Genomic DNA, 25,723 nt, shown 5'->3' on the forward strand with positions numbered 1-25,723 from the left:
TTGGCCCCAAAGGCAAGTTTTGAAACCAGTGACTTCTGAGGTGGCACAGCCAAAATCTCATCTCCTATATGCAGAACTTCTCTGCAGAGGGCTAGCGCAAGGAGTACAAAGTGCAGGAGAGACAGTCTGTGCCTCCCCAGAAGTATTTACCCAGAGGGCAATCAGTCCCTGCCCAATAGAGGCACCTGATTGATTACTCTTATAAAAATGTAGAAGGAACACTGGGCTCTTCACAATCCTGCTTAATGGACAGGGTGGCACAAGAAAGGGAAGGTAGAGAAAGGACACAAGGGAGAGGAGGTAGAAAAGAAGGAAAGGGGAGGGGGCGCAGACAGGGCAACACAGGGGAGTGGAGAGCAGAGTGGCAGTCCGTTCCTTGATCAGCTCTCTTGACAAAAACAAAAATGCCCTTTCTCCATAAACCCTTCTTTTAGTTTTTCTTACCTGGATATATTATTTCATTAAGGATCAGGAAAGATCCTCCTTTTCCCCCACTCCCTGCCCCAGTGCTAACCAGCCCCTGGCAAATTTCAGCACTAACCCACTGACTACCTGATCTTGGATAAGGAGGAAGACTTCCTATTGAGAGTTCCGGAGCGACTCAGGGGCACCTCACCCTCAGGCATCACCACCACCACTTGAGGCTTCTGAACAAAGACCAGACCATTGTGCACCCCAACATGTAGTCGTCGTTCTTGAATCGTAACTGCCTTCCCTTCCAAGGTGGTGCCATCCTGCAAGAGAAAATTAGTTCATTTGGCTGAACAAAGGAAACAAACCACTCCACTATCTCTACCATTTCCATCTCCAGCTCATTTTACAGATGAGGAGACTGAGGCAAAATGGTTAAGTGATTTGTCCATGATCACACAGATAGTAAGTATTTGAGGCTGAATTTGAACTCAGAGCTTACAGACTCCAGGCCCAGAGTTCTATCCACTGCACCATCTAGCTGCTCTCACCTTTGCTGGTCTCTTAAATGTCTGGCTGGAGAATCTCTCAATCCGGATTTTCAAGACTGAATGCACAATTCTCAAGTGCAGAAAAAGCTTATGCTGAGTCTTCCATATAATAGAAGCAATGAGTCACCAAGCATTTATTGGGAAAAGCACTGGCTCTGGGGTTCAAATCCTACCTCTATGGGTTACTACCTATATGACTTTGAACAAGTCACTTAATTTCCCTGGACCTCAGTTATCTCATCTATAAAATGGGGACAGTAACATCTACCTTCCAGGGCTGTGGTGAGGATCATATATGGTAATAATAACTCTTAACACAAGGCCTGGCATATAATGTTATATATATGTCAGTTATTTATATTATTATTATTATTCCCATAAATGGAGAAAGCACTTCAAAAACTGATAATTCCATGCTTTGTGATTACTGTTGTACTCAGAGACAAGATATTTGGGGTGTGAGGGAAGGAAAAGAATATTTAGGCAATAAGTCATAAACTAATAAAAATGAAATCTGCCCCAAAGTGATCACTAGATATTAAAGTATTTCATCTTAACAAAAAATATATGGGCAATTTGACAAATGAACAGGGATATTCCTCCAGGTTATTATTGTTTATTAAATTATATGATCATTGCAAAATGATCCTTGAAATTTCAAGTTTTCTCCTCCATCCATTAATCAAGTTGAACCAACCTAAATTTGGCCTATTAATGTGGGGATACTGAAAACAAAGCTGTAGAAGATAACGGGGTGTCTGCCTGCTGAAGAATAACAAAAATAGACAAATGAAAAATCAAGAGTTTTCTGGAAATGCACAAAACTCTTAAAAAGTTGTTCCTAAAACATTTCTACCCTAGCAAAATGCATATGGTTTGGAAAAGAAACAGTACAAACTCACAAAGAGAATCTGTTCCAGTGTGTATCCTGGTCTTTGCTTTGCATTTGCACTGCAGTGATAACATTGTATTGGACAAAACCACCTTTTCCAGAAAAGATGGGAACAAAACAAATCTAACTTTGCTTTGGGATTGGATTGATGCTTGGCCTCAGACACTTCCCAGCTGGGTGACCCTGGACAAGCCACTTAACCCCCATTGCCTAGTCTTTACCACTCTTCCCTTGGAACCAATACATAGTATTGATAAGATAAGGGTTTTGCTGTTGTTGTTGTTTCTTTGTTTGTTTGTTTTTTAAGTTACTACTAATATGCTAATTCCACAAACTGCAAGATGAGGACATTGATGGATAGATATCATAGCCAAGGAAAGAAATACATAATCAGAATTTGAAAACTGTTCCACACTGGCTATGAGAGGTCATCTCTGACTTCTCCCTCCCCCTGCTAATCAGCATGAAGGATTTTTTCTTCAGAATGCCTTTCACATACATCCTTTGGGAAATTTCATTGTTTTGGTTTTTTTAAAAAAAAAAAACCCTCACATTCTATATTAAAGTCAATATTAAGTATCAGTTCTAAAGCTGAAGGGTAGAAAGGGTTTGTCAACTGAGGTTTAAGTGATTTGCCCAGGGTCATACAGCTAGGAAGCATCTAAGGCCAGATATGAACTGAGGTCTTAGGGACTTCAAGTCTGGTGCACTATCCACTTAGCCACCTAGCTGTCCCTCCTTTGCTTAAATTTCAACTACCACTAGGACTTCAGCATCGTGGATTTGGAGCTGGAAGTGGGACCTCAGAGGTCACCTCTCATTTCACAGGCAAGAAAACCAGGGCCCAAGCAGAGAAGAGATCTGCCCCAGGTCACACAAGGAGTAATTAAATAAAAGAGGAGCCCAGTTTCTAACACTAAAGTCTGAGGTCCTTGAGGGAAAGACTGTTTGGGATTGGTTGGTCGTTTGTTTTTTTTCTCAGAGCTTTGCTTTTTTTCTCAGTCTTTAGCAGAGTGCCTGGCACACCATAAGTGCATAATAAATACTTGCTCACTGATTACCTGCCCACCTGATAGAGAAATCAAAGCATCTTCCCAGTTGGTCTCCATCCCTCCAATCTACAGTGCATTCTGTTCCAGATTAATCTGCCCGAAGCATCTCTTTTTGTGTCATTTGTCCTCTTTTCAAAAACCTTCAACATCTCCTTGTTGTGACTAAAATAAATCTGAGCTCCTGAACCAGAGATTAAAGACTGTTTACAAAAGCTCCAATCTCTATTCTAGCCTCATTCCTTACAATTTCCCTTTACAAACCATAGTTTTGTAGTCAAACGTATCTTGTTTCTGTACCCTGAACACACATCGGTTTCCTACACCACTGTCCCTGCCAAAATGATCTCTGTTACTCCTCTGCCTGCCAAATCCAATCAGTCCATCATGGCCTAGCTTAAGAAGTTGCTGCCTTTTCAAGAAGTCTTCCCCTGATCACCTCTGCTGGAAGAGATCTCTCCATCCATCTGGGGTTTCTTCTTAATACTATATCATTTGGGACAGCTAGATAGATGGCTCAATGGCTAGAGATCCAGGCTTGGAGATGGGAGGTTCTGGGTCCCTTCCCACTCTTCTGCCTTGGAAGTAATACTTAGCATTGATTCTGACAGAAGGTAAGAGTTTAAAAAAAATACTGTATCATTTGATTTCCAGTATTAGTCTGTAATATTATATTTTATGTTCAAGGAGTTCCTCATTCCTTTGTCCCTACAAATGTCCTTACATTCCTTGTCCCATAACATCTTCTAAAATTGGGAGAATTAAGATTGAGAAGGTAACTTCCATCCTTTCCTGTAAACCAGTGATTCCCAAAGTGGGCGCCACCGCCCCCGGTGGGTGCTGCAGCGATCCAGGGGGGCAGTGATAGTCACAGGTGCATTTGGGGGCGGTGAATAACTGTAAGGGGGCGGTGATAGTATGTGACAGGGGGCGCTAAGTAATATTTTTGAATAACTGTAAGGGGGCGGTAGGCCAAAAATGTTTGGGAACCACTGCTGTAAACAAATCTGGCATGGGCTGTCTAAAGAAGAGCTGAATAATGAACACTCAGAAATATATTTGAATAACTCAAAACTCTGAATAATTTGTTTCACTGATCAAGAGATCACTGACCATCAATTTATTGGTTGTTGCTAATCTAGTCAATAAATTGATTTTTCTTACCCAGAACCCAGTCTCAAAATTTTTACTCATCACAGGTCTTATCCCACTTATTCCAAATGTAAGCCCTCCGAAGAGGGGATCTGCTCCTTTTTTGTCCTTGCATCCCCGGAGCCAAGTACAGAGGAGGTGTCCCATATAGGCTTATTAAAAGACTAACTGTACCATGCTAATCATACATTTTACACACATTGGCTGCCAATATACAAGGCATTAACTGTGATTAAAAGATACTAAAATTCAAGATAATTATGGTTCTACCTCGCTAGAGCTTATAAACTACTGGTGACACAAGAAATGGGTAATATGACTCATGTTCATTCATCAACCGTTTATTAAGCATCTAACAGAAATGACACTAAAATTTACATGGCACCTACTGTATGCCAGGGATTGTTTAATGCTTTAAATATTATCTCATTTGATTATTACAACAAACCTGGGAGAGAGGTGCTATTACTATGTCAATTTTACAGTTGAAGAAATTGAGGCAAAGAGAATTTAAGTGATTTGCTCAGTCAAAAGCTAATAAAAATCTGAGGCTGGATTTGAACTCAAGTCTTCCTAACTCCAGGCCTTTGTGTGCTAAAGGCCTCTGAGTTTGAATCTTACCTTGTACTTTCACTACTGTATGACCCAGACAAGGCACCTTACCTCTTTCAGTGTCAATTTCTTCACCTGTAAAATGGGAATAATAATAGCACCTTCCTCATAAGTTTGTTGTGAAGAATCAAATGAGGTAATAATTACATAATGCCTTACAAATCTTAAAGGATTACAGAAATATTAGCTATTATTTGCTCTTGTGCTATATATGTAATAAATAACATATATGATTAATGTGTTAATTATAATGTAGCATGTGTTATATATACACCCTACTAATACAAGATATGTATAACATAATACATGTAATATATAAATAATACTATAAAAGATATTATATATCACCAAGGCTAATAATATATATGTACATCGATACATCTTCATACACACATCATATCCACACACATGTACATAACATCCTGAGAAAATACAAAGATAACTAAAACATAATACCTACCCTGAATGAATTTACAGTTTAGCAATATAATTATAAAAATTAGTAAGTTGTAGGTAAATAGAATGGTCAGTAGAAAGGTGCTTTGAGGGTTCAAAAGGAAGAATGGATTACTTCTGAATAGGGGACTAAAGACTGGTCTCAAAGAGCAGATAGCTCTTGAACGGCCCTTGCAGAAGGCTTAGAAAACCCAACAACAGCAGATATCCAGGATGCCATCAGTAAAAAGGTAGCATTTAAGGTATAGGGAACAATACACCCCAAACCACAAAGCTGAGAAAATAAAAGCTGTGCTTATAGAATAGTTTGTGGATGGGGCACACAGAAGAGGTCATGTGGGAGATGAGGCCCAAAATATGGCTAGAAAGAGAATGTCCTCCTAATGCAAGGCGAAAGGTGACAAACACTAGGGAGTTACTGAGGGTTACTGAGCAGGAATGTGACATCATCAGAGTGGTGCATTAGGAAAATAAGTGTGGCGTGAACAGAAAAAATGGATGGGAGGACACAAAGCCTGAGAGTAGAAGGTGAGTCAGAGATACTTTTTTATATATAACTTCATAATGTGGTTATCTTTTTCAATGGAAATGGCCCCGCCCATCACTCCTATGTCAAAATAGATCCTAAGTCCTTTGCAGGTAGAGTTCAGGTCTCATACATCTTTTACGTTCACCATATGTCCACTTCCCTACCAAATGCCAACTACTCACACCCAGTGGAGTAGGCAAGATGGCTCAGCTGGAGTAGGAAGACACCCTAAGAAAAAGGGAAGAGGCAACATGTACCAGGCAGGACAAACTCTTGCCACCATATTCATCACCACCTCACCTCTGACCCCAATGAAGATAGTCTAAGGTCCTGAACCTGAGATCTTTGGGAATAGCAATGCCTGTCCCACCCCAACCACTAGTCTTGCTTCTAGTCGGAGTTCAACAACCATCGATGAGAGAGTCGTCCATCACTGTGGAGGGGTCTTTTCTTGCCATAACCGTCATCACTAGGCAAGGAAACCCAAAAAAACTGCCCTTTGGCAGTGTCCCTTCCCGCCCCCTCCCGACCACTGTTCCTCCTTCCAGCCTTGTCCCCGCAGCCATCATTCCAGAGAGCAATCCCTGTGGAGATGATATCTGGCACCTCTCTGCAAATGCTCCAGGCTTCTCATCATCCATATCTATTAAAATCCCAGAAAACAAAATTCTTGCCACCAAAGTCAAATGCTTCAATATCAGAAATTGATATGATTTTCAGTAGAAATGACATAAAAGAAGATCTAGCCATCTGCTTTATCCTTGAACCTCAAGGACTACAGTACCTTTCTATCTGGCTTGCATTGGAAATCTCTCCATTTTGTCTTCTCTATTAAAAGTGAGTTCCTAGAGAACAGGGGCTGTGGTCTTGCATTTATTTCTTTTTGTATCCTAAGAGCTTAGCACAGTACTCTGCACATAGGAAGCACTTCATAAATGCCTTTATATCTACCTATCCATCCATCTGTCCATCCATCCATCCATCCGTCCCTCTGTCCTATCTGTCAGCCATTCATCTGTCTGTCTGTCCATCCATCCATCTATCCATCCTTCCACTCATCCATCCATATCCTTCACATCACTTAGCATATAAGAAATGCTCATTCTTTGGTCTGAATGATTATACATTCAAATACAGATAATGGTTACAGACAGTTTCAATGTGTGTGAAGATGGAACTATTCCTGCAACAGCTTCTAACAGCTCCTCCATTGTACCACACTTCTCTGTGCTGACTCACAAGCATATTATACAAGCCCAGAACAAGGACCTCCTAACCTGCGTGGACTGTCATGCCTCCTTCCACATGATAATCAAAGCTCTGTCCCAGGAAGCTAAGAAAGCACAGTATGCCGTCAATGGCTATGGGAGAGAGTGGCCAGAAGGCAATGAGTATTTCTCAGATACTATATTCCTGGGGCCTAAGCCCCAGGGACTGTCAAACTCCTACTGGTCTATGAATTTATTTCTCTCTTGGTTCAAATGCAAATTATCCAATTAAAAATGTTCTGCTTTGTTCCCCGCTGACTCAGCACAATGCTAAGTACCTCGTAGGTACTAAATAAATACTCACTGATTGATCTTTTCTCCATGATTAATAATTGTCTAGATGCTTGTACATAGCATCCCCTAGATTTGTTTGCATAGTGGAAAGGTATTTTTTAAATGTTTATCATGAAGGGATTCTATTTAACAGATAGGAAGAAAACCCTGCAATGCACAATTCTCCCTAAGATATGAACAATTACCTGACATTTATCTTAAATCAAAGATTGTTCTGAATAAAAACAATTCCCAGTAGTTAAGGCTTTACCAACATTCTGTCAATAAAAATGAGATTTAGGATTCAGTAGTACCATTATAATAAAATGCAACACCTTGAAGGCCTGGCTTGTTTTCTGAAGGGAGATCTTCTAAATTAGACAAGATTTATGAGAAACTGATGAAACCTGGTCAGCACCCAAACAGAGCCTATTTATAAGCAGTAATTTAAATTCAAACTTTCAAGAGGACCTCTGAGGCCCAAAGGTCAGTATGGTGATCTCGGCAGGAACAGGCTGGCCCATGGGACACAAATAAAATAAAACCTGATAAAATAAAAGTCTTCCTCATTCTAACACAAAAAGATCTGGTTTCATGAGCTTACAAAATCAATTAATCAACAGCAGAAAAGAGGCCACATCAGCGGAAGGAAAATTACAAGGCTTATAAATACAAATAAGTGGTGCCTAAAATGAACTGGCAGGAGTCAGATATGATCCAGGGACAGGAGTCAACTTTGAAATTTAAGAAAAAATTAATGTTGGATTATATTATTTATTACCAATATTTTTATGTGAATCCATTCGTTTTCTCAAACTACAGCCTCTGAGGGTCAGGCAGTTGAGTTCCTCAAAGGCATAACTGAATAAAGTTCCCAGGCCATTTATTCAGTGCCAGAGAGAAGTGGGTAAGTCATACTTATCCTAGCTAGAATGAAACTGTAGATGAAGTCATGGGGAAGGAGTTGAGATCTCTAAGCCCACTTTCTCATTAAAATTATCCAGGGGGCAGCTGGGTAGCTCAGTGGAGTGAGAGTCAGGCCTAGAGACAGGAGGTCCTAGGTTCAAACCCGGCCTCAGCCACTTCCCAGCTGTGTGACCCTGGGCAGGTCACTTGACCCCCATTGCCCACCCTTACCACTCTTCTACCTATGAGACAATACACCGAAATTAAGGGTTTATAAAAAAAAAATTATCCACTAATCAGGACCCCGAAGGGGGAGGTCCAAAGAACACTCTATGAGGCCAATCAGAAGATGACAATCCAGTATAAAAGATTCCGCTGAGTTTCTTTTGTGTGCATCTCTTCGGTGCAGAGGCATGCCACTGACTTATCCTTTATTAATAGATCAATATGATTAATTGATTAATAGATTAATAGACACTATTAGTAAATAACATTACTCAGAGAAATGGTCTCATTTTATTTAAAGGTTAAAATTCTGGGTGCTACAAATTGGAACTATTACAAGAAAACAAAATTCCTTTCTTAATTGGTGGAGCTGCAGTGAATGATCTTATCATGAATTTCAACAGGAACACAGCAAACCAAATCAGTTCTGGGTTGTTCTCAATGATACATGTGATGGGGGCAACTAGATGACTCCACTGAGAGCCAGGCCTAGAGATGGGAGGTCCTGGGTTCAAATCTAGCCTCAGACACTTCTTAGCTTTGTGATCTTGGGCAAGTCACTTAACCCCCATTGCCAGTCTTACTGCTCTTCTGCCTTTGATTCTAAGAAGGAAGATAAGGGTTTAAAAAAATGATAGATGTGATGACCTGGTCCTTTACTTGCTCAACCAACACACACAGTATTCTGAAACAAGTACAAAAAAAGAGTTCTCAAATTCTCCAACTTCTATGTGGTGATGATTTGTGCCATTAAATCCCAATTCACTAGTCAGTCAAATTATAGTATCCAAATGGCACTATGCTAGTCTGAGAGTCAAGACATTCCTACAAACACTCACTTCCAAAGTCAATGCTTTGGCCTTGGCTAGTCTCTGCCCAGCCCAGTGGAGAGTATAGCAGTCTGCGTTTTCTAGAGATAATACAAGGACAACATCCCATAAGCTGCAAAATACTAAGCAATAAAAGGGATTCTTTCCATTATCTCTAATGGCTATAATATATGAACAATGAACTTCAAATGAAGTCAGGTGGGTCTCAGGTATATCCCCAAGGAGGTATCACGTTACACAAAACCAACTTCCCCCAAAGCACAAACTAACTGGCCAAAATAGGGCGAGGAGAAAAGGTAAGTCAAGGTAGGCTTCATGTTATATACTTTACTATGTATACACATCTATGAGTATTTACATAATATCTTATCCGCCAAAGAAAAGTAGGAGAATTTAATTACAAAGGCGAGAAGAGTCTCTGCTCTTTGTTTTTTCTAAACATGGAAGGACAAGTCATGCCTTAAACAAATTTCCTACAGGGAGTGAAGAGAAGCTATTAAAAGGGCAAAGTTAATTGCTGGAGAAATGAGAAGTTAAAAAGCCCCTTTTTAACCCAGCAAAGGCATCACTGTATTTAAAGTGCAATTCTTGAATGCTACACAGCAACTGGAAGAAAGGGGGAAGCTCTTTCAGCTGCTGGTTTCAAATGACATTTTGTCATTTTCTTGAGCTTTGTGACAAAAGAAAGGTATTTATATGGGACAGAAAAGGCCTGAGTGATAACATGAGTCCCTCTGAAAGAATCAACTGTGTGGAAATAGGAGTCAGAAAGTCCTTGAACTAAGCCAAAAAGTCTCAAAATGCCCTTTGCAAATGTGGTGCCATTCCAAAGCTTCCCCTCCATTCATTCAGTAATTTAATTTCCGTTTAAATAAATACTGTTTCAAGACATATCAAAATAACTGTTAAAATTAGGACCAGCAAGAGCCGAATGAAGGATCTATTCCTGGGAGAACAGCATCCATCCTACTCTGCTGTCATAAATGGAGAGAACCAATGGTCCGGAAACACTCAGGGGCCTCTGCTTTGGCCCAGTGATATTGCTATATTTCAAAGAAAAGAGCTGAGCTGTAAGCCTTTTAATAACTAACTCTTTTAAATACTAAATCAGAGCCCACAACCAAAGCATTTCACCTCTGCTACATGAAAGGGCCAAACCACTTCATCAGTGACCTTCTCCCCCAGCTTCAGCAACTTTCCCAGCAGGATTCCAAGGTCTCTCCCTCTAAGAGGATAGGAGAGCTCCTCCAGCCCTCAGGACTCTATCCATAAAAGCAGGGGCCCCGCATGACATCATACCTCCCGCAAGCAGTCGTGACTGAGGAGTTCCAGAAGTTCCTCCTCAAACTTCTCCAGTGAGGGATACAGGTTGAAGAGCAGATTGTCCAAATACCACGTGACAGATTTCTGGAGGCGAGGCTTCCGCAATACATCATCTGAACAGGGAGAGAGTATGGTATGTGGATGGATCATCATGACCAAGACCGAAGAAGAGTCAAAAAGCTACTCTCCTCCTGTGGGCTCAGGACCCTCTAGGGGAACTGGGGAAATGGTTCTGGACACTCAGGAAGAAAGCAACAACAGGAAGAAACACACCAGACTCCACACTGTGGCTCTCCCTCCTTCCAGGCTGAACTCCTAACTGATGAAACAAGCACAAGCTTCACTTACAATCCAAGCCTCCTCCAGGAACAAATTTTACAATTCAGTAATTCAAAGAACATGGATTACAAAACACAAAACAACATCTGTTACCCTTCAGCTCAGCTCTCCTTTATCACTTACAATCCTCTCCAGCAAGAAGAACCAGCCAACGGCACCATCACTCATTTTACTGACTTTACCTTGGACTATTTGGAAATCCACATAGCACCCACTCACTTAGTCATGCACACATTAAGCTAACAAACCAACAATACGATTGTGATGAGTGTTGTAAGAAAGCACTCCTGAAAGAAATCTAGAAGCTCTGGGGGAAAAAACTTATTACAAAGAAGGAGCACTTGGAAAAGTGAGAAGGTAGCAAGGTCAGATGTTTTTTGCATAATGATAAAAATAAATGATATTAATGTGTTATAGAATATTGTTATACACTCTATATAACAATGCTAATGTAAACTAATTATACTATAAATTAATAATATCTTATATAATAAATATGTTGTCGTTGTTGTTGTTATTTACCAGACTTCAATGACTTGCCTAGGGAGACAATAATCTTTATGTGGTAGAGAGGGAGGTGAAGAATGGGGAATGTAGGGTCTGAACCCCAGATCCTCCTTATTCCCAGACTGCCTCTCTGCCCACTACTATCCCTGGCTGTCCCTCTCAATAACAACACTTACAAAGCACTGGAATATTTGCAGGTACTTTACAGACATTCTCTCAATGGAGTCTCAAGACAACTGTGAGTTCCATACTACAAGTACCATTATCTCCATAATACAAATAAGGTAACTGGAGCTCAGGGAGATCAAGTGGTTGACCCATAGCTATTAACTGCTAGGTAGTATTTGAACCCAGGTCTGACACTGTATCTAGTCTCCTTCCTGTGCTCTGATTCATTACACGTGCTTCCTGTCTGATTATACATCCCAACAGCTAAGGCCTTTGGGAAAAATCTTGAAAATTTTGTAATGGAGTGAAAAAGGTCTGACGATCCTAATCACTCTGGGATTGGTCCCACTTCACCTCTTACTCAGTCTTCCCTAAACTAGTTATGAAGATTGAAATGTTATGCAGAGGGGCAGCTAGTGGACAGAGCATAAGGTCTGGTGTTGGGAGGATCGGGATTCAAATCTGACCTCAGACATTTCTTAGCTATTTGGACAAATTACTTAGCCCTGACGGTCTAGCCCAGTGATGGGGCATTCCTAATACGACAAATACAATGAGTAGGAAATAATACAATGAAACTTCAGAAGAGTTGCCTTAGAAACAGACTGACAGATGAGCATTTCCTTTCCTTTGGCCCCCTCTTTAAAAAGTTTGCCCATCACTGGTCTAGCCTTTGCCACTCTTCTCTCCTAGAACTGATACTACGAAAGAAAGAAGAGCTTTAAAAAAATGTTATGCTTAAGATAGGCCTGGAACAGATGATGGTAGAAGTCTATTCCAAAGGATATAGTAGAATGGCCGATTTGTCAAAGCTGAGGGAAATGAAGGAAAGAATGTATAAACTCTTCCCTAAATGAAGGTTCAACTCAGGAGCTTTGGGGGAGTGGTGGGTCATAGCATCATGCTAGCAGTTAAAAAAATTCTGAGTTTCATACCCAAGCTATGCACTGGTTCTAGGCCACATTCAAGTCAGAGCAACTTTCCTGGAGGCTACAAATGACCATTGTACTCCAAAAAATTTGGGACCAATGAGCATGGAGGTAGCAAAGCTTGACAAGATATGTGGTGAGGGGCAACTGGGTGGCTCAGTAGATTGGGAGTCAGGCTCAGAGATGGGAGGTCCTGGATTCAAATCTGGCCTCAGACACTTCCTAGCTCTGTGATCCTGGAAAGGTTACTTAACCCACCTTGTCTATCTCTTACTGCTCTTCTGCCTTAGAAGCAATACACAGGATTGCTTCTAAGATGGAAGGTAAGGGTTTTAAAAAAAAGTATTCTTTTCTGAAAATAGGTGGAACTCCATGGTGGCTTAGGTCCCTTTCAGTCCATAAATTCCATGATTCTATAGACCAAGGCACCTTAAAATCTAGAAGAACTTGATTCAAGTTTTGCCTCTCAATGCATCCTAATGGTCTGGCTAGAGGCAAGTCATTTAACCTCTCAAGAAAACTATTTGAGGCTATGAATTAAAAATTGCTGATCTGCACCCATGTTGAACACCAGGAATTCCCCTCTACCAATGATATTGCAGGTGCAGGACAGCAAAAATAAAGAACAAAGTGTTAATTAAATACATAATTATATTAATTATATATTACATTTATAATTATGTCACATGTAATTATGATATTTTATATTGTGTATAAATATAAAATATTATTTATATAATTATATGTAACAATTATAATTAGTGATTTCGTTTTGGACCTAATTTATGTGCCAGCAGCTATAGTCAGAGAAAGAAAAGAATAAGAAAAAAATATTTGTCCGGTGTCTTCTATATACCAGGCACTATCCTAAGCATGTTTTTTCACAAATATTATCTCATTCACTCCTCACAACAACCCCAGGAGATAGATGCCTCATTTTACAGCTAAGGAAACAGACAAAGGCAAGTGTCTGAAGCTGGATTTGAACTCAGGTTTTCCTGACTCCAGGCCCAACACTATCCACTTGCCACCAGAAGCCCAGAAGAATACAAGCTGTATTAGTAGGAGAAGATCTTGTTGAGGAGGGGGAGGTGAGTAGGCTGACCTTGTAGGATGAATAATATTTTAACAGGTTAAGGAAATAATGAAAGGTATTCCAGGTGGAGAGAAGAATAGGAGTGAAAGCCTGTAGTTAGGAAGGAGCAGGGTGAATTCTATAGGAAGGACATCATTCTGGCTGCTGTGCAGGGTTTGTGTTGGGGAGCAGAGGAATAAGCTTGTAAAGGCAGAATAATCCTATTTGCTCTTTTTGTTATTGTTGTTTAGGAGTGTCCGACTCTTCATGATCTCATTTGGGGTTTCCTTGGCAGAGACACTGGAATGGTTTGTCATTTTCTTCTCCAGCTCATTTTACAAATGAGGATTCTGGGGCAAACAGGGTTAAGCGATTTACCCAAGACCACACAGATATTAAGTGTGTGAACCCAGATTTAAACTTGAAGGTGAGTTTTCCTGATTCCAAATTCAGCACTCTACCCACTATACCATCTAACTACCTTTAGCAAATCCCATTTGCTAAAGAGATATGAATGTCAAGCAGAAGAGTCCAGACTTTCTCTGGTGTGCCTCTGGGAACCAGTGGGTGATCAGTGAGTGAGCTGTCCAAACTTCCACAGGCTGGTCAATTTAAAGTCTGTTTTACATTTAGACTTCAGATTAGCTAGACCTCTCTCTGAATTATGTATCAAAAGAAGGATGCTCTTGACTTTTTAAATTCATAACATTAACGGACTGTGACTAAAGGTAATATGGTGATAAAGGGGCTTCTATTTTTTAGTCAACAGTCAACCAAAGAAATAGTATCAGAGGAAACTCAAAAGTTTTCCTTTTCCCTAAGTCACTAAACATGTGAACATAATTCTATGACTGTTCTAAAAAGGCCATTTTCATTTCCATCCTCCAAAAACAAGTTTCTGAGACATCCATAGCCATCAAACCAATCTCAGTAACTTCACCCTTTTCAGCACCAACAGAAAAGAAAGATTGAGCTACTTCATGGAGCCGTCTGAGAACTGTCTTCCTTCCCCTGCTCCCCATCACTCCAGTAACTGTTCTGCTGACTCACAGTCCTCCAATCTTCCCCCTTGCCCAATTTCTTATAGTTCTGGGATAGAGTTACGAATCCTGTTCTTTGGGTGCTCTGTCGGGTCACCCTTTAGTAAGTGCCTCTTATGTACAGATTGCTAATACGTGGATATTCGTGTCTGTCTCCTTCCATAATCAGATGCTATCTGGAAGACAAGGACCATATCTCTCTTACTTACTTCATGACTCTGCAGAGCACCATTGGGAAATGGAGAGTTCTGGGAACACAGTGGATGCTAGAACTGACTGTCCAAAATATAACTCATAAAAAGACAGGTTATTTGTCTGGTCTCATTTTATTCAGAGTTGCATTTATCCCAAGATGAACACATAAAATAAAGTAACCTCAATGTTATGTGAAGCAGCAGTAGAATCCACAGAGGCATCTATTGGACAACAAATAAATGCTGTATCGTAAAACATGACCAAGAAGTTCCTGAGTCAAGAAGTGAACTGTAAGGAAAGAATATTTTAAATTGCTAGCCCATGAATGATGGAGCAAGGGCTTTACTAGGAAGTTTAACTGAGCCATAATCTTTCCAGGCTGAATGAATACTTCCAGGAACTCTAGCTAAGACATTTTTTGCTGTTGTTGGATCAGTGTTGGTCATTTTTTTTTTAATGAAAAAGAATCATTAATACAAGAATACCAGTCTGACTCAAACTTCTGACTGCACTAAAAAGAGATGACTAAATTAGGAGTATTTGCTTATGAAGGGGGAAATAGAAGAAAAGGGAAGTGACAGATGGGCTAGTTTGCTGGAGTTTTTTTGTTTTTTTTTTTAACTCTTATCTTCCATCTTGGAATCAATATTCATTCCAAGGTAGAAGGGTGGTAAGGACTAGGCAACTGGAGCCAAGTGATTTGTCCATGATGACACACTTAGGTAGTGTCTGAGGCCACATTTGAACCCAGGACGTCTCATCTCTAGGCCTGGCACTCAATCCACAAAGCCACCTAGCTGCATTAACAGGCCAGTTTTTAGAAGTCTATTTGATGGGACACTGTCTCGCTTCTCAAAGAAGGTCAAAGTGATCGAAATGGAGCACTTTGTCAATTTCCTGTCATGACCAGTCTAGGAGTTGATGAAAAATTCAGCACACTTGCCATCCAGCATCTTAGAAATGAATGACTGCCTAATCCCCAATGTGGCAGCCAACATAGACAAAGGCAAACTCCTCTCTAAATTAGACAAATGAACGATACTAGGAATGCAAAGCACCAGCTCTCATCTGACTAAGGCTTTTCGGTGCCATAAAATGTGAGACAGTGATGGGGCTCTCTTTCATTTCGGAAAGAATCCACAGGAGCCTGAAAGTTCATAGACAAAATTTATAATAGAGATAACAATTGTCAGATACAGGCCCAATCCCCACAAGCCTCTAAGTCATATTTTAAATGTGATGTCTACAAGTTCCACTGCACATAAGTGAAAGGCTGAGCAGAAAGCATTCCTTTTCTCAAATGGTCACCAGGGGAGTGTGTGCAAAATCATCCTTTATTTCTCAGAGGTTTCATCGCTTTTTCCTTTGTAGAGTCAGCACAGTCTCCTAACAGCTAGAGGCCACTCAGGCTCATTCTTCATCTTCCCCAATCATTAGTTTTTAAACAACAGCAAAATAAATTGTATTTCCTTTTTTACATTTTGTAGGCTTCACTTAAGTGCCTCAGTGACCGATGGCCCACGTCACCAGAGGTGGGCAAACATGCATGGAATGAAGCATATCTGAAAATATCTACTTACCACCCAATGAGCTAAGAGCAGAGGGCCAAATTTGTGTATCTTTCTATAAATCAAGTTCCCAAGATCCCCGCCCCAATAGATACTTACTGTAACATGTGACCGTTTTAACTTTCCAATTTAATAGAAGAAAGAGAGAATGAAGCATTGGGGATCTGTCGCTGAATCTAAGCTTTTTCTTTATCACCAAGGTAGTGGCACTGCAGGGCAAACATCTTTAGAGTTTTTCGCTAGTTATTTGTTCTCCCTTTCTCCTCCAGCACCACTGACCTCCATTGCCATGTCATGCAGTGTTATAAGGATATGTAGCAAACACCAAGAACCATTCTTCAGAACAAGAAAGCAATGGAATATGTAGAAGAACTTAAAAGCAACCACATTTATAGTTCTTGATGTTCCTATCCAAAAGGGCAATCATTCAGAGTTGCCTTTCTTAAGCATCTTTCATCTCAAAATGAACCTCATTTTTCAGATGAAGTATGACAAAGAAGAAGGTTATGGCAAAAGTCAGAGAACCATTTAATATTTAGTGCCAAGATTAGAACCCAGGCTCTGTCAACTGTCAGGTTAATCTCTCAAGACATAATTTTTTTGTAATTAATTCCTCCTCTACTTTCTACTAAATTTAGAAAGAAGAGAACTCAGGGAAAATGTAAGCTAATCCAAACTGCATATAGCATGTGAAGTACTCTTATCTGTGGCAGAAAAACAATGAGAATCTTGAGCTCCTTTTTTGGTGAGTTAAATAAAAGATAAAACTGTTCCTGTTTACAGGAGAATCAGCTGCCACATGATTCACTGTTTTTTTCTTCTTCTTAGTAAACTTAAGCAAGGCATCAAACTGTCAATCATGGGCCCACCTGAGAAAGCCCATCATTTCAAACAAAAAACACCTCCACTCCATGAGTGCCTTCCACCACTAAAGCATTTATAGCCCATCAGTAACAGACAAAAGTCAGCACTCATCAGCCACACACTGCCTATTTCTCCAGTTGTCTTCAAACTCTTGCTTCCATTGTGAACTGCTTTAGACGACAATTGCCCATCCTTGGCTGATCACTAAAGCACAGTCAAATTTCTTGATTCCCTGTGCTCAACTACTAAACTGGCCTCCATAATTCAGCTCTGGCCTCCTTTCCAAAGTTATCACACATTACTCTCCTTCACTGCTTTAAGTTTCATAACAAATTAGCCTTCTTACTTGTTCTTCCTTGTCTCTAACGGTCAGTGCTTTCTCTCTCCTCAATTTATCATATATAGATTTTTCCCTCCCCAGGTAGCCCAAGCTGCTAGTGGTGTTGTTCTTCAGTGGTTTCGTTTATGCCCGACTCTTTGTTGACCCTATTTGGATTCTCTTGACAGAGATACTGGAATGGTTTGCCATTTCCTTCTCCAGCTCATTTTACTGATGAGGAAATGGAGGCAAACAGGATTAAGTGGCTTGCCCAGGGTCACACAGCTAGAAAGTATCTGAGGCTGGATTTGAACTCATGTCTTTCTTACTCTAAGCCTGGAGTCTACTGAAACACCTAGCCAAAACTTACATTTTTATCTATGTTATAAACCTTTCATATATACCTATACTTTGTGTACTTTGTGGTCATGACAAGTCACTTAACTATCCAGGGCCTCAGCATATTCTTCTATAAAAAGAGGAGATTAGACTAGGTGGCGTCTGGGACCCATTTCAGCTCTAGACCCTAGGATCCTATTTGTTATGTTGCATTTCCCTATAGAATGTAAGCTCATTGATGATAGGAACTGTCTTCACAGTACCAAGAACTTGCCTGGCACAAAGTAGATACTTAATAAATGTCTATTAAATCAGACTTTAAGCAAGAAGAATAAAGCTTATAAATTCCCATTACTCCTCACAAGAGATGCTTCAAATATTTTTCCTTGGATTCTTCAAAATAGAGTCAGGCAGGCATCCTGATGATTCAGTGTCAGAAAGTAGACATCCCATCAAGACCAACAAATGAGAGGTCCCTAGAGAGCACTCTGTGGCAGAGCCAAATGAATTAATGAGAAAAGGGGGTAGATGGTGGCTTTTCTCAATTCAGTTTGAGGCTAATCACACCCATAGTTCCAGTTCCCAAAATACCATTATTCCTAACGTGGCTACCAAGAAACAACATTACAAATAACTCAGAGACACTTTGTTTTCCCATCAGTGGCCAATGAATGACAAATTATACCTAAAATGCTTTAAAATTAGGGGGCAGCTGGGTAGCTCAGTGGATTGAGATCCAGGCCTAGAGACGGGAGGTCCTAGGTTCAAATCCGGCCTCAGATACTTCCCAGCTGTGTGACCCTGGGCAAGTCACTTGACCCCCATTGCCTACCCTTACCACTCTTCAACCTATAAGTCAATACACAGAAGTTAAGGGTTTAAAAATTAAAAAAAAAAATTAACTTCAGTTTCCTCCAAAGCCAGTTCATAAGACTATAGGCCTTGAATTTGGAGGTGGAAGAGACCCCAGAGACCATCTAGTTCAATGCCCTCATTTTACTGATGAAGAAACTGAGGCCAAGAGAGGAGAAGGGATTTTCCCACAGTCACATTATTAGTAGTCAGGATAGGATTTGAACTCATAGCCAAGTTCATCTTTTTTCCATTGGCTCACCATGTGCTACCTCCCATACAGATGTACTGGCTCTCTTCTTTCTCTCTCTTTTTGAAAGCCTGATTCTTAGTGTCCCACACAGGTTATAAGGGCAGGGTCACACCTGTGATCCCACTCCAAGTGGCATAGCCCCTTTGACCTGCTCTGTTTCCCACCTGGGCCATTTCATTCTTCCTTAGGCAGCCCGGTACTCCCTTGCTCCCAGGAGCTCATCATATTAATGCTATACTTAGTATAGACATCCAATCTGTTCAGCTCATTGTATCTCAGAACTCTTAAGCTCAAGCAACCTACCAGTCTCAGCTTCCCTGATACCAGAGATTACAGGCAAATATACCACTATGCCCGGAGATTAGTTCTCTTCTAAAGAAGGGAAACCATGGATGAGAAAATAGCAGTCTTCTTTTAATGACAAATATAAGTATCCCTCCAAAAGATATACTCCCAATTTGTCCTTGAGGTACAGAGATGGCCCTGGGTTCCTCAAGGTCATGTCAGGGAATCATGAGATATAATAGATTTTCCCAAATTGGACAGGCTTTGTACAAAAGCCCAGCAATGGTCTGCATCAAATGTCCAAGGACCAGGCCAGCCTTATCCCCATGGAGCATGACCACCATGACCTTTACTGGAGGGCATGACAGCTCATGAAATAGAAACACAGTAAGGGCCATAAGATTAAGCAAATCATTTGCCAAGGGCAGTGGCATCATCATCATCATCATCATCAAACAACATCTAATCTGAGTATGGGAAGCATATGTTTGATCTCTGCCTTGCTGCTGCCCAGGCTTCCTGTGACAGTCCAGAGTGGATTTAGTCTTAAAAAGATACGAATACCCAAAGTCAAGAGGATTAGAAAAGTCCTTACTTGTCTCTCCATGAGGTGGGAGTAAGCCAGGAATTTTCTGTAAACCAGACACCAGAAAGTTCTCAGGGAAAAGGTGAAATGCTGCTTCGAGTAAAGGATGGATCTTCAAGGTGTACTGAATGTAGCAGTTCTCAATAAGGGTCAGATACTTGCTTTCTAGAGGGGAGAGAAACAGAATAAGTCAAGAATCTCAGCATTAGCAGAGAACTCAGTCTCTTACTTCAACCTAAAGCACTGGGCCCAAAGAAGAGGACTGATCATTCGGTTCCCACATCAAGATAATAACTGAAGGGTATTTCATCATCCACTGGGGCAGCTCATTCCACTTTCAAAAGATTCTAAACTTTTCAGAAAGTTTGTCCTCATATCAAATCAACTTAAAGTCTGGCCTCTATGATATCAGGCATATTGCTTCTGGTTCTTACTTCTGGAACAAAGCCGAACAAGTTTAATGTCTCAATGACATGACAACCCTTCAAATATTTCAAGATAGCTAGCAATATCCTTAAAGGCAAAAAGATTTCAGTAACAGTCAGCAAGAGAAACTTGATACGTATACAGACACACAGGACATGCCCACATACACACTTCTGAAACACCACAAGTATAAGTTATAGACTTTTTCTAGGCAGGGAAGAAAAATACTTTGCTATTCTTTTTCTTATAGCAAAGAACTGGAAACAAAGTGCCCAGCAGCTGGAGAAAGACTAAAAACATTGTGATACACAAATAGAATATGACTGTGTGGTAAGAAACAACAAATATGATGGATACAAAGATTGTGGAAAGATTCACAGAATCAAACACAGAGGCAAAGAAGCAGAACCAAGAAAACAATCTCCACAATGACTACAACAATACGAATGAAAAGAACCAAAACTGAAAGCAACTATTACAAAATACAAAGAACAAGCATGGCCCCAAAGAAGACAGAAGATGACTCCACTCTCCAGCTTTGAATATATGGGGGAGGAACACTGAATTTAGACTTTCAGAATTTTGTGATGTAGTTAAGCTTTACTGATTTTTTCTTTTTTTTCCTTTTCTTTAAAAAATAGCATTTGTAGGGGCAGCTAGGTGGCTCAGTGGATAGTGAGCCAGGTCTAGAGATAGGAGGTACTGAATTCAAATGTGACAGACTTCCTTGGCTGTGTGATCATGGGTAATTCATTAAACTCCAATTGCCTTACCACTCTTCTGCCTTAGAACTGATATTTAGTATTGATTCTAAGACAGAAAGTTAAGGATGTATACACACACACACACACAGATATCCTTTCCAAATCTTGGGGGGTTAGAGGTACAGTACTCCTGCAATCTGAAAAATCTACACAAACCATTTTAGCCCTTTTTTCATACCAGAAGTGAAGTCTGAATTTTTTTTCTTTTATAGGGTATTTACAGGGCCATATTGGAAAATCTGGGTTAAGCATTTGGTCCTAGGTTACATAGTTTCTAAATTTTCTATGTCATCTGCTGACTTTCATGTGTTGTCTGTAGCTTCCACAAAACTCCCCAAAATTCTCATTTAATTTCTCATGCCAACTTGTGATACATCAAAACTGTGATGGGGAAAGTCACAATGTGCAGGAGAGATACCTATATAATATTTGTTATATGGGATGGTTCTAAGGGAAGGGAGGAGAGAATATCACTGGGAGAAATTCTAGTGATGTAAAACAAAAGGAATTGATCATTTTTTCTAAAAAATAAAAACTTTGCTACTGGTCATAAAAATAAAATGATCCTAATAACTTGATCTAATAAAACTGCAACTAAAGAGATTTAAAACTCTTTTTAAATTCCTATTTCTTTTATTTTTTCAAATATATTCTTCCCTTTCTTTCCTATCCAGTTAGCCATCTTTTGTAAGAATATTTTTAAGAGAAAAAAATGCAGTTCAGTAAAACTAGTCAACATACTAGAGAAGACTGACAGTATATGCAAGATTCCACATCCATAGTTCCTCAACTCTGCAAATTAGGGAGAGAGGGAAAAAAATCTCAACTTTTCTTTGAGGCCATTAACTGTTTTAATTGCAAAATGTTCCATTTTGGACACTTTTTTGTTTTTCTTCCTATTTTTATTATTGTTCTAGTCATTGTATTTAATCACCTGTATGTTGTTTTTATCAGTTCTTAAGGAGATTTGTTTTTAATCTTCTATCACTAAAACTTTTGCTGATCTGGGTCGTAAAATCCTAAGATAGGAGTAAAGAAGTCACAATTTTCCTTCTCATCTTCCTGCGTTTGCTTAGATAAGAAGTGGCAAATCCATTTCTTCTTTTAATAAGAGTGATTCTTTTAGTGAAAGTTGTTTTTCTTTAGATAGATGGCCTTTAAAGGCCTCTTTAGGCTTTAAACACCTACAATTTTTCTAAGGGTAAAGGAGGACTGCTTATGAATTTATCTCATTTACTGATTGCCATAATGTATAAGAAAAAAAAATACACTTAACATGATCCATTTTTACTTTTTAGAAAAAATAGCTCTAGGATAGGGTAATTTTAACTTTCTCTTAAGGATACAGGAGACCCAGAAAAATCACTGAAGAAATGAATCAAGACATTTTTAGTGGCTAAGTTCTCCATAATATATGTACTTTACAGAAATTAAAAAGCCCCCTAACAAGATAGGGAATTGCTTTCATTGCTTCTTCTTCTTGTTGGCTTTTGTGTGTCTGATGGAAATTTGTCTGTCCATCTGACTTTCCCTGTCCCCACTCCACTGCTGCCACTTAATCAATTTCTGATCTGGAGAGATCTCATCAAATCACAGAGCACATGGATCTTTGAAGGCTTCCTACTCCAGTACACCTCTGCTTGCCACATCCTATGGAGTTGGGGGAGCCCCACCTCAAAAGCTACATTTGTCACAAAGGTACCAAATACATCTGAGCCTGTATAAGGCACACATCAATGGTGGTCAGGCCCAGATTTGAACTTCTGGTAAAAAACAAAGCAACAATTAGATATCCTTAATTGCTGTCATTTCCATGAATTCATAAATGCTTAAAAGAGCAAATGATTTAGGAGCTTTTATTCTCTTTCCTTAAGTTGCATGTCGGCCCCAAATTGGAATCATAGGAACCTAAGAAAACATGTCAGAGATGAAAGGGGCCTTAGATCATAGAATGTTAGACTGAAAAAGATCTTGGAACACCAAACTGATAGAGATGGGAGGGCCTTACTTCAGAGAATATCAGATCTAGGAGGGTTCTTAGAACACAGAATGTCTGACCTGGGAGGGACTTTAGAACTGGGAATATCAGGGCTGGAAAAGTCCTTAGAACACAGAATGTAAGAGCTGTAAGGGAGCTTAGAACCCAGAATGTCAAGAGTGGTCTTAGAACACAGAATGTTTGAGCTAATAGTAACCTAAAAAATAAACTAATACAGCATTGGTGAAGTACTGGCATACATGCTGAGCTGACACCAAGGGAGCTGCTCCATTCCCCCTCTTCTTAGCACCCAAGGACATTTTTGCATGCCCTGACCCTCTTCCCAGCCACCCAAAGTAAGTACTTCATCCTTCCACTCTCTGGGGTAATGTAGGGGGGTGGGGGCTCACAGGCACCTTGAAGTTGTAGTTTGGGCATATAAACTTGAAAACCTTCACCAAAACTGATCTAATAGAATCCTTATATCTTTCAAGGGGAAATACTCCTTCCTTTAAAAAACACACATGAAGGAGTAGTTAGGTGGCTCAGTGGATAGAGCACCAGACCTTGAGTTGGGAGGACCTGGGTTTAAAAATGAAACTCCCTGATTATGTGACCCTGGGCAAGTCACTTAACCCCAATTGCCTAGCCCTTGCCCTTCTGTCTTGGAGTTGTAACTAAGATAGAGTTGTTGTTTTTTTAAAAGCATGACTCCCTAGACCTTAAACTCCTTGAGGAGAGGAATGGCCTCATTTTTTGGTACTTTTATTCTTATTCCTAGCACCTAGTAGGTGTTTTAACAAATGCCAATCAACTAATATTTGACCAGTAGAGATTTGGCCCTATTCTGTCTGAACCTTAATATGAATGAATGAATGCAAGAAAAAGCATTAATTAGACCTTCTCTTTGTGAAAAGGAAATCTGACCCTGTTCTCCTGAAGCTCTGATAACAAGAGACAGCAAGTAAAGGAGGGTCCAGCTGGTAAGTGCATTCAGACTTCTTATGTCCAAATTCTCATACACACCTGGTATTTCTGTTGTCCATTGACCCCTCTTTGGATGTCCCCCTAAACCATCCATTTCTCTGACACTTCTTTAAGATGCATAATTAATAAAATTATTTTTTCCTTTCTATTTTACATATTGTTTCCTGACATGCATCTGAATAATGCTGGAGGATGATCCTGAATGCTGAATAAATGCACCACCAGCAGCACTGAGCTGTCAAAATGCCTGATTTTAAAGGGGCTTTCAGGAGGGAAGTTGGCAATTTGTTAATTTAATTCAATTTGGAAATCATCTCAAAGCTGATATTTAGTCCAAGCAAATCTCTCCCTCATTTTACCTGACTGGTGGGCCATATTTAACGTATGCAGACAACATCCTAGCTTTCCAAATTTCTCTCATCACTGCAGTCGTGCCAAAGTTACAGGCTGACTGCCACAGACAGATCTCCCAAACAAAACAGAAGATCTGCTAAGAGACAAAGTTGGGTAATGAAAGAGGCCAGGGCTGCTGCTTTGAGCATACGCCATCCTTTCCTCCCTTCCTGATGTCTCTCAGGGTGAGACATTTGGTCTCAGACAAAACCACTTCCTTTCCTATTGACACCTGTCCCACTAGCAGCAGGTCCAGAGAGGAAGCTCTGGGTTCTACCAGCAAAAGCCTCCCTTGGATATCGGGTGCTGGTAGCCAGCAATGGCCATTTACTCTGAAGAATATAGAGCAAAAGGCTGGGGCAGCACCAACTTTTCCCAAAGAAACTCTCTGGTGGGTCCCTCATTTCATGAGGCCTGTGGAGCAAACTTTCATTTCCTGGGGAAAGGGGCTAAAGGGGTTCCAACTGGTCAAAAATCCAAGCCCATGGAGTTTTGGACTCAAGGCATTTAAAATGTGAAATTAACTGTATTAATGGTAGTTTGTGCTGAGATTGATTCTGAGAAGGCCTAAGCATAGATAGTATGCTAGGGAAGCTCTAGGTGAGTATCTAGGGCAGTGATGGTAAACCTTTTAAAGATCAAGTGCCCAAACTGCAACCCTCATGCTGCATATAACACCACCCACTCCATACCCTCCCACCCTACCCCACCACCCTGCCTTACCCCAGACAAGGGATGGAAGAAGCACTTCCATCAGGCTGCTGGGCAGAGGGACAGGTAATGTGAGAAATGTCCTCAAGCACTTATGGAAAGGGGGAAGGGAGCATACCCCTCCAGCACACATGCCATAGGTTTGCCAACACAGACCTAGGGCTTTCTCTTGCTAGCCATCTTTTAAAAATCATTCCAACATTTTGGGCCTTACGTTCAATAGGATCCTCAAGAAGTGGATGTAGGAGGGCTCTGGGGGTGCCATGATAGAGTCTTAGCCTAGAAAATAAGACCAAAATACATCTGATTAATTCTTCCTGCAGTCAAAATAATTCAATCCTATATCTTCCCAAAAAAAAACAAGGACATATACTATCTCTTCCCCACTTACTGTATTTTATTAATGAGAGGTAGGTAAAAAGACGAAATTGGAGGCACAGGAAAACCCAAGTACAAATCTTAAAATGAGGTATAGGAAAACTTGGGTACAAATTCTGAAATTCAAGTACAGGAAAACCCTGGTACAAATCCTGAAATTGGAGGTACAGAAAAACCCAAGTACAAACCCTACTTGTGACCTTGGGAGGGTCATTGCCTGCATCTATTGGGTGGGCTCTGTCTCCACTGTTCCACCTAGCTCCAATCCATCAGTGCTTATAGATTCAGAA

General features: G+C 40.3%; 1 protein-coding gene across 1 annotated transcript in view; it reads right to left on the minus strand.

Annotated features, from left to right (window-relative positions):
* The window catches only part of NPHP4 (nephrocystin 4), a 180,964-nt gene that overhangs the window by 122,116 nt on the left and 33,125 nt on the right, over positions 1–25,723 (minus strand). Inside the window, exons 4-7 of the mRNA XM_044671236.1 lie at positions 25,270–25,334; positions 19,806–19,961; positions 10,454–10,590; positions 553–734 (exon numbers count right to left, since the gene is read on the minus strand). Coding sequence (XP_044527171.1) covers positions 553–734; positions 10,454–10,590; positions 19,806–19,961; positions 25,270–25,334 — 540 coding nt within the window. The remainder of the gene's footprint in view (positions 1–552; positions 735–10,453; positions 10,591–19,805; positions 19,962–25,269; positions 25,335–25,723) is intronic.

The sequence above is a fragment of the Gracilinanus agilis genome, chromosome 3 (assembly GCF_016433145.1).
Source record: "Gracilinanus agilis isolate LMUSP501 chromosome 3, AgileGrace, whole genome shotgun sequence".
In the NCBI taxonomy this organism is placed as follows: Eukaryota; Metazoa; Chordata; class Mammalia; order Didelphimorphia; family Didelphidae; genus Gracilinanus; species Gracilinanus agilis.